The 10,656-nt window shown below is 43.4% G+C and overlaps 1 protein-coding gene across 1 annotated transcript; it reads left to right on the top strand.

Annotated features, from left to right (window-relative positions):
* The first annotated feature begins 8,070 nt into the window (after positions 1–8,070).
* LOC139541578 (complement factor H-related protein 2-like) lies at positions 8,071–9,234 on the top strand. The gene is made up of 3 exons (XM_071346379.1): positions 8,071–8,228; positions 8,395–8,580; positions 8,864–9,234. Exons 1-3 carry the CDS (start codon positions 8,114–8,116, stop codon positions 9,064–9,066), a joined length of 504 nt encoding a protein of 167 aa, XP_071202480.1. The 5' UTR covers positions 8,071–8,113; the 3' UTR covers positions 9,067–9,234.
* The last annotated feature ends 1,422 nt before the right edge of the window (positions 9,235–10,656 follow it).

A 10,656-nucleotide genomic window follows, 5' to 3' on the forward strand; every position in this document is an offset into this window, starting at 1 on the left:
GCAGCTGTAGAACTTTTTGAGTATGTTGAGGAATTTCAAAAGATTCAAAAAATGTAGAACCAGGAACAGATATAGCCCTTGGTTCACTCCAGACCTGACTGCCCTTGACCAGCACAAAAACATCCTGTGCCGTACAGCATTAGCATCGAATAGCCCCCGCGATATGTAACTTTTCAGGGAAGTTAGGAACCAATATACACAGGCATTTAGGAAAGCAAAGGCTAGCTTTTTCAAACATAAATTTGCATCCTGTAGCACTAACTCCAAAAAGTTCTGGGACACTCTAAAGTCCATGGAGAATAAGAGCACCTCCTCCCAGCTGCCCACTGCACTGAGGCTAGGAAACACTATCACCACCGATAAATCCAGGATAATTGAGAATTTCAATAAGCATTGTTCTACGGCTGGCCATGCTTTCCACCTGGCTACCCCTACCCCGGTCAAGAGCCCTGCACCGCCAACAGCAACTTGCCCAAGCCTCCCCCATTTCTCCTTCACCCAAATCCAGATAGCTGATGTTCTGAAAGAGCTGCAAAATCTGGACCCCTACAAATCAGCGGAGCTAGACAATCTGGACCCTCTCTTTCTAAAATTATCTGCCGCAATTGTTGTAACCCCTATTACTGGCCTGTTCAGCCTCTCTTTCGTATCATCTGAGATCCCCAAAGATTGGAAAGGCGCCGCAGTCATCCCCCTCTTCAAAGGGGGAGACACTCTAGACCCAAACTGTTAAAGACCTGTATCTATCCTAGCCTGCCTTTCTAAGGTCTTCGAAAGCCAAGTTAACAAACAGATCTCCGAACATTTCGAATCCCACCGTACCTTCTCCGCTATGCAATCTGGTTTCCGAGCTGGTCATGGGTGCACCTCAGCCACGCTCAAGTTCCTAAACGATATCATAACCGCCATCGATAAAAGACAATACTGTGCAGCCGTATTCATCGACCTGGCCAAGGCTTTCGACTCTGTCAATCACCACATTCTTATCTGAAGACTCAATAGCCTTGGTTTCTCAAATGACTGACTCGCCTGGTTCACCAACTACTTCAAAGACAGAGTTCAGTGTGTCAAATTGGAGGGCCTGTTGTCCGGACCTCTGGCAGTCTCAATGGGGGTGCCACAGGGTTCAATTCTCGGGCCTTTTCTCTGTATTCATCAATGATGTCGCTCTTGCTGCTGGTGAATCTCTGATCCAAATCTACGCAGACGACACCATTTTGTATACTTCTGCCCCTTCTTTGGACACTGTGTTAACAAACCGCCATACACCACTACTTCCATGGCCTCCAACTGCTCTTAAATGCAAGTAAAACTAAATACATGCTCTTCAACCGATCGCTGCCCGCAACTGCACGCCTGTCCAGCATCACTGCTCTGGACAGTTCTGACTTAGAATATGTGGACAATTACAAATAGGTGTCTGGTTAGACTGTAAACTCTCCTTCCAGACTCACATTAAGCATCTCCAATCCAAAATTAAATCTAGAATCGGCTTCCTATTTTGCATCAAAGCCTCCTTCACTCATGCTGCCAAACATACCCTCGTAAAACTGACTATCCTACCAATCCTTGACTTTGGAGATGTCATTTATAAAATAGCCTCCAACACTCTACTCAGCAAATTGGATGCAGTCTATCACAGTGCCATCCATTTTGTCACCAAAGCCCCATATACTACCCACCACTGTGACCTGTACGCTCTCGTTGGCTGGCCCTCTCTTCATATTCGTCGCCAAACCCACTGGCTCCAGTGGCTTCATCTATAAGTCTTTTCTAGGTAAAGCCCCGCCTTATCTCAGTTCACTAGTAACCATAGCAGCACCCACCCGTGGCACGCGCTCCAGCAGGTATCTTTCACTGGTCCTCCCCCAAAGCATATTCCGCCTTTGGCCACATTTCCTTCCAGTTCTCTGCTGCCAATGACTGGAACGAATTGCAAAAATCACTGAAGCTGGAGACTCATATCTCCCTCACTAACTTTAAGCATCAGCTTTTAGAGCAGCTCACATATCACTGCACATAGCCCATCTGTAAATAGCCTATCCAACTACCTCATCCCCATATTGTTATTCATTTTTTTATTTGTTTCTCCTTTGCACTCCAGTATCTCTACTTGCACATTGCGGCTGGCTTCCTGGTTGGATGTGCGCTGTGTTAAGAAGCAGTGCCGCTAGGTTGGGTTGTGTTTCGGAGGACGCATGGCCTTCGACCTTCGTCTCTCCCGAGCCCGTACGGGAGTTGTAGCGATGAGACAAGATAGTAATACTAACAATTGGATACCACGAAATTGGGGAGAAAAAGGGGGTAAAATTTAAAAAATATATAATAATAATAATGTGAATGTGTTAGGAGTTCTCCAAAACAACAGCACCATGAAGTATGGACACAGGCTACAGTTTGAGTGCAGCAACGCTAGACACGTTCTGAATGGGGAATCAGAGGTCACCTGCACAACCAATGGACAGTGGGGTCACTCCTTTCCACTTTGTGATGGTAAATTGTATTTGTATTGATTTAGCACATTGGGAAAATAATGCAACACAACCAACTTATTTATTGTTTAAAGTAGATTTACAATTATCTACAACTCACACACAACATTAAGCAAAATAAAGCATTTCAGAAAGGGTAGGGAAGATTTCTGGAAAGTTTGCTATTCTTGCTGGGAATGAAAGCAGCTGGGTACATTTTATCACTAGTACTTTAATGACCTCACTCATGTCTTCCTAGAGCCCAAGGATTTCTGTGGACCACCTCCACATCTCATTAACAGAGACACGATGGGCCGTACCAGAGAATGTTACAGAAACAGAGAATCAGTTCATTATGACTGCCAGTCTTACTACACCCTTAATAGCCTTTCATCCTACAAGACGTGTCGTAACGGGATCTGGGTTGGAGAGATGACATGCCTGAATTAGTTATATCTCTAAAACAACGTTTACCTGATTCATATCCAATCACACGCTCACATCCCTATCCTATTCCCATGCTCACTCCCATTCACAGATCATGGTGGATTGTTGGGATCAATTCCCTTTCAAAGCCCCCCTGTGATCTCTGACTAGCCAGGGGAGGTAATAAGGGCCTAGGGATTGGAGTGAGGGAGAAAATTGGAACGGAGCCCAACTGCAATGCCACCTGATCTTCAGGACATTTTCACACACTGATTCCTGTACCATCTTCTTGTTTCAGAACTCTGGGCCCTTGTAACCTTATCCAGTTTGGGATGAACAGCTGATGAACACACAGAACATCCAATGAGCATATTGGACGGAAAATAAAAAGACACTCTATTTACCACATGGGGATCATATCTCTGTTAAGTGTGCTGGTCATAGTAGACTTAGCCAGGTAGTGTTGGTTTTCATCAGCAGTGTATACATGGAATCATATCTCTGTTAAGTGTGCTGGTCATAGTAGACTTAGCCAGGTAGTGTTGGTTTTCATCAGCAGTGTATACATGGAATCATATCTCTGTTAAGTGTGCTGGTCATAGTAGACTTAGCCAGGTAGTGTTGGTTTTCATCAGCAGTGTATACATGGGGTCATATCACTGTTAAGTGTGCTGGTCATAGTAGACTTAGCCAGGTAGTGTTGGTTTTCATCAGCAGTGTATACATGGGGTCATATCACTGTTAAGTGTACTGGTCATAGTAGACTTAGCCAGGTAGTGTTGGTTTTCATCAGCAGTGTATACATGGGGTCATATCACTGTTAAGTGTGCTGGTCATAGTAGACTTAGCCAGGTAGTGTTGGTTTTCATCAGCAGTGTATACATGGGGTCATATCACTGTTAAGTGTGCTGGTCATAGTAGACTTAGCCAGGTAGTGTTGGTTTTCATCAGCAGTGTATACATGGGGGTCATGACTTTACCTCTTTGCCCATATTGATCTCAGCTTACGGAAAGTGATGGCTACTGTCTTGTTGGACGAACATGTAAATGAATAACCCCTGTCAATAGTTTGCTCAAATGATTTACAGAGTCATGGTTTCATGATTGTCCAACATTAAATAAAGTGCCTCTGGTTCATATTTACTCATCTACTCTTTAGTTCATTGTTATCTAGGAATATTATCATCAGGTATGTTTTACAATATTGAAGCAGCCAGACAATATCTATCAAAAATATTCCTGTGGTGTTCTTTGCCCTGCATTTCAACTACCTTATCGTCATTGAGTGAATCTTGAACATTAAGGCAGGAATATTGACTTTAAATTCTCAAATGCAAGAAAACGTTTAATGTTTTGTTTAGTTGGTAAGGTAATATTTGCTAAACCCTGGCATGCTCCCGAGGTGTAGAAATTGATTTTGGCCTTCCCATTTCGCCCCTGGAAAACATGGCTTTATGGGAAACAGTGATTTTGCCTTCCTGGAACAAACATTCTGAAGGACATGTCCATAGACAGTTAACCAGACTTATGTAAGGGTTATGTAAGTACAGTATTTGTTGTTCAACATCTTTTGTGATTCAATAATGACCATACAAATGTTTTAATGGAGCCTATCAGCATTCAAACTAACTGTAGCCCTCAATGTCTTTTTAGCTCTAAACTATCCTCAGACACAAGCCTTAACCTCACTGGTAGATGAGGCTAGCTCTAAACTATCCTCAGCCACAAGCCTTAACCTCACTGGTAGATGAGGCTAGCTCTAAACTATCCTCATCCACAAGCCTTAACCTCACTGGTAGATGAGGCTAGCTCTAAACCTACAGTATGTATATTAGAATATTGTAGATATGTATGTATATTATTTAGCTAAAACAATAATTGCAACACTAGTGGAAGAACAAGTATAGTATAATATAGTTTAGTTTTACATTTTGTACCTTTTGGGGGGTTTAACAGGACAAAAAGACACAAACCAACAGACATTCCACTAATACACATTAATCCTCCCACCTACTCCCCTCCACAGGACCTTACATAATCCCTCCATAATCCCCCCCCCCCCCCCCCCCCAAAAAAAAATGTACAGAGAACGTATACCGAGTGATCAAAAACACTAACTTTAACAGAAACATTAAGTTAAGCAAATGTACATACAGTGTCAAAGTAGTGATTTTAAGCTGTCGAGTTGTATTCCAAATGTCAATATTGTCTGATTTTTCATCATGCAGTTGACAGATCGACAGTTGAGCAATGTCTATGAATGAGGAAATTGCTGACATGGCAGAGTGTGTGGGGCTTGCCATTGTAAGGCAACCATTCTCTTGGCTGCTGTTAGGCCAGCAAGACAAATCCTTCTTTGCCTGTATATTAGGTTCAGTCATCATTAAGCAGAAGCACATTGGAAAGACAATAGTATAGTATATACAGTATAGTTCAACATACTACAAATGTTTTATTTATTTCACCTTTATTTAACCAGGTAGGCCATCTCATTTACAACAGCGACCTGGCCAAGATAAAGCAAAGCAGTGCGACAAAAACAACAACACAGAGTTACACATAAACAAACATACAGTCAATAACACAATAGAAACATCTATGTACAGTGTGTGCAAATGTAGAAGAGTAGGGAGGTAAGGCAATAAATAGGCCATAGAGGCTAAATAATTACAATTTCGCATTAACACTGGAGTGATAGATGTGCAGATGATGATGTGCAAGTAGAGATACCGGGGTGCAATAGAGCAAGAGGATAAATAACAATATGGGGATGCGGTAGTTGGGTGTGCTATTTACAGATTTGCCGTGTATAGGTACAGTGATCGGTAAGCTGCTCTGACAGCTGATGCTTAAAGTTAGAGAGGGAGATATAAGACTCCAGCTTCAGTGATTATTGCAATTTGTTCCAGTCATTGGCAGCAGAGAACGGGAAGGAAAGGCGGCCAAAGGAAGTGTTGACTTTGGGGATGACCAGTGAAATATACCTGCTGGAGCGCGTGCTACTGGTGGGTGTAGCTATGGTGACCAGTGAGCTGAGATATGGCGGGGCTTTACCTAGCGAAGACTTATAGATTACCTGGTGCCAGTGGGTTTGGCGATGAGTACGTAGTGAGGGCCAGCCAACGAGAGCGTACAGGTCACAGTGGTGGATAGTATACGGGGCTTTGGTAACAAAACGGATGGCAATGTGATAGACTACATCCAGTTTGCTGAGTAACACATTGTATTCTTTACACATGTCTAAACAATATTAGGTAACACATTGGTTCCTTCATACAGTACGTGATGACAGTCCATGGTGACATCTGCTTCATGGCCCACATGCCATCAAGCAGCTCCAGTAGCTTTAATCCAGGGCTTGAGTTCAACGGTGGTGTTGCCGTATAAGATGAGCCTCTTGGCAGAGGAACATCTGCATACAGTCTAGCCACACCCACCACTTCCTCCCTGCCTTTGACGGGGCCTTGCTGCTCTCTAGCTGCTTGTGGCTGGGGCCTCTTCCTGTCCTTCTTCCACTTCTTCTTCCTTGTTTCAGTGTTTCCAGAGTTCTGCTGGGAGACTGGAGGAGTCATCAGGTCATATTAACCAGGCTCAGTCACGACAGAAGTGGTGTCGGGCTCATAGACATTAAGCACCAACTGTTGGGGCCTCTTGCAGAAGAATTGTACTCTTGAAAAGACATATTTGTGGTGTTACCATTTTAAAAAATGTAGGGATGTAGGGCAACATGCTATTGTTGGTAAAGGTGTCAACCAATTGGGATATAAGTGTTTAGAGACACACTAGTGTATTTTTTAGGGACAATGAGGGACATTAGGTGCTTCTTTTGAGAGGAAAGATCAGCCTACACTAAGTGCATGGGCTGGGGGGCTGTGAAAAGTCTCAGGAGGGCAGTTCTTATACAGTATGAATTGTTGTGTATGGCACCTTTCAAATCGTTCTCATACACAATAACACAAAACCCCTTTCTCATCTCAAAGACTTATCTGTAATCCTCACCCTGTCCATTGACTTTGACAGATCATTCTTGCCAATAGAAGCTCTTGGCATGGATTTTTGGAGCCATGTTTTTGTATTGTGTTTTGAGAATCTGCAGAGAGAAGAATGAGGTGGTTGTGTCATTACTGGGGGTTTTTTTTGGGGGGGGGGGGGGGGGGGGGGTCCAGTGTCCCTTGTTCTCTTTTGTCCCACAATCTTGTTGTGCACCATAACCGCAAGGTGTGCCCCTTCCCTCATGCTGGTGAACCCAAAATGCTGCCGCTTTAGGGTATTTTTCAGCAGAGCACTGTGGAAGGACTCCAGATGACCTGAGTTTTACAAAGAGAACAGGTAAAAAGAGAAAGGGGTGAGACTTGTTTGATGACATGGTCCGGAAGGTACTCTGTGGTCCTCAGGATACATCCAACCACCTGTAACCCCAAGCTCGTTCCAGCTTGTTGTTTGGATCATTTTGATGTTTGTTAAATATCAAACGAGCTTGGGGTTACAGGTGGTCATATCAAACGAGCTTGGGGTTGCAGGTGGTCATATCAAACGAGCTTGGGGTTGCAGGTGGTCATATTGAACGAGCTTGGGGTTACAGGTTGTTGGATGTAGCCTGAAGACCAAAGAGTATCTTTCAGACCATATAGTACTGACAATATGCTGTAGCAGAGCCAGGGTGAAATTTCCCTTTAAGGCGTGACCAGGCCCTCTAGTGGCCTGGGCCTGTAACTGTATGTTTTCTCTTCAGCTGTCCTGAAATACTGTAGTAGTTAGTTATCCTGGCAGACACTGAGGTCCTTCTGCTGCTTAGCAATATCTTTATCTTTCTAGGGATTTATAGCATTATATTTTTTATGTGGCGCATATATATACATGGCAAAATAAATTAGGTTCTATTCAACCAAAAATGAAACCTTTTATAATACAAAGCAAAGGCTATAGCAACACAGAATGTCTTGGAAAGAATAATTAGCCCATTGCTAGAGGTGATGACACAGCAGTCCAATCACTGTATGTCCATGTTTTGGAGGGCACTTCCACCAGACAGAGCCTTTTTCTATTTTGCCTTGTCACAAAAACTGTGTGATATTTCCTGTGATTCTACTGCAATAGATTGAAATCAATATGTTTGAGTATTCCAGTATTTTGGATCAGTCCCCCACTCTTCAGTGCTCCCTGGGGGCTGGAACTCTGTAGACAAACATTAACTTTGGGATAGACACTGTTTATTTATGTTCTACTCCTTCCATTTTAACAGCATCTACCATTTGCTCAACATGAAATCATCTCTGACTCTGCTGTGTCTGGTGGTATGGGTGAATGTGGATGCTTCATCAGCTCAGACTGGTAAGGATGTGTTTTCCTTCACTTTCTCACATGCTTGTAGTGACCACAATGGTATGAAGATACAAACGTCTGTATCGGTCCGCTAATACAGGCAGCAATGGCCAGGACCATCCCTGAATACAGGACTAGTAAAGGTACTTTTATAACCTCACTCATGTCTTCCTAGAGCCCAAGTATTTCTGCGGACCACCTCCACATCTCATTAACGGAGACACAACGGACGATACCAGAGAACGCTACAGACACGGGGAATCAGTTCATTATGCCTGCCAGAAATACTACATCCTTGAGCCCCCTTCAGCGTACAAGACGTGTCGTGACGGGATCTGGACAGGACCGATAACCTGCCTGAGTAAGTTCTCTCTAAAATTACATTGGCCCAATTCCTACCCAATCCCTCGCTTGCTAACTTAACTCCCCTTTAATGATCGGAAAGGATCAACTGATTCACTATTATTTAAAAATGCATCCTGAGTTGAAATGCAACTGTTGAACCATGCTACTGAGGCATTGACAAGTGACTTTCCTGAAGTATCTATGGGTATAGTGATTTCTTGAATTAAAAACAACTAAATATCAGTGGCCCTTGAAGGACACATTCACCTGCTGATTCATGTACAATCTTCTCATTTCAGAACCCTGCACTGTGGATGAAGAGCTGATGAACACACAGAACATCCAATTTAAATATCCTCCGGGAGATCAAAATAAACGCTATGCCACACATGGAGATCATATCACTTTTAAGTGTACTGGTTATCTTAGACTGAGCCCAGGTAGCGTTGATTTTCGTCAGCAGTGTATAAACGGGGTCATGAACTTACCTCATTGCCAATAGTGGCTTCGTCTTACGGGAAGAGACGGCCACTAGCTTGTTGGGAAAACATGTCAATGAATAACCCCTGTCAATAGTTTGCTCAAATTATTTACATATTCATTGTCTGAATAAATGTATGTTATTTCATGATTGTCCAACATTAAATAAAGTGCTGCTGGTTCATATTTACTCATCTACTCTTGATTCTTTTAATTGTTTCATGGAATATCATACACACACAAACACACACACAAACACACACACCACACAAACACACACAACACCAAGCTTTCTAACGTTAGTGGTGTGGGAATGAATTTTTCAAAGTTCAATATAAAGACACATAAAGGATTTTTTCCCAATATCTTAGCAACCAGACAATATTTATAAAAAAAACTTATGTGGTGTACAACTGCATCGTCATCACATAGTGCCTTGATGACGTGTTCCTTCCTGTTGCTGGCATCCTGATCATTTAAGCAGGAATATTGTCCTTCAATTCTCATATGCAAGAAAATGTTTAATGTCATGTTTTATGTATGGTTTGTCGAGTTGGTTGGCTAATGTGGGGCTACGGTGAGCAATGGCAGTACAGACATACTCCCAAGGTGCAGAAATTGATTTTGTCCCTCCCCTTTTGCCCCTGGAAAACATGGCTTGATGGGAAAAGGTGGCACTGGCTTGCTGGAACAAACATTAGCCATGTCAATAGACAGTGAACAAGGTTTATGTACAGTAAGGGTTATGTTAGTACAGTTTTGTGATTGAATAATGACTAAATGTTTCAGTGGATCTTATCCACATTCTTTTTTCTTTTTTTTTCTTTTTGAAAATTTGATCCCCTTTTCTCCCCAATTTTCGTGGTATCCAATCGCTAGTAATTACTATCTTGTCTCATCGCTACAACTCCCGTACGGGCTCGGGAGAGACGAAGGTCGAAAGCCATGCGTCCTCCGAAGCACAACCCAACCAAGCCGCGCTGCTTCTTAACACAGCGCGCCTCCAACCCGGAAGCCAGCCGCACCAATGTGTCGGAGGAAACACCGTGTACCTGGCCCCCTTGGTTAGCGCGCACTGCGCCCGGCCTGCCACAGGAGTCGCTGGAGCGCGATGAGACAAGGATATCCCTACCGGCCAAACCCTCCCTAACCCGGACGACGCTAGGCCAATTGTGCGTCGCCCCACGGACCTCCCGGTCGCGGCCGGCTGCGACAGAGCCTGGGCGCGCCCCCAGAGGCTCTGGTGGTGCAACTAGCACTGCGATGCAGTGCCCTAGACCACTGCGCCACCCGGGAGGCCCCTTGACCACATTCTAACTACAGTATGTGATACCTGTACCACTCAATGCTTGTTTAGCTCTTAATTTAAGAACATCAGATTACTGTAGAAATGTCTCTATCTCATGTAGCTGAACAATAGTGGAAGACCGAGCACACAAGTTATTTATTCTGATATCAAATATAGGTGGTCTTAAAAATACTACAAATTAAAATCATTCAAATTAAAATGAGGTGTTTTCTGACCTATTATTAACAGACTGAACCAACACAGTTCCTACATTCAGCATTTTCACAAGAACTGTGCTTTTACCACAGTGCTGGTTTGATTAAA

Source organism: Salvelinus alpinus, chromosome 16, assembly GCF_045679555.1.
Source record: "Salvelinus alpinus chromosome 16, SLU_Salpinus.1, whole genome shotgun sequence".
Classification (NCBI taxonomy): Eukaryota; Metazoa; Chordata; class Actinopteri; order Salmoniformes; family Salmonidae; genus Salvelinus; species Salvelinus alpinus.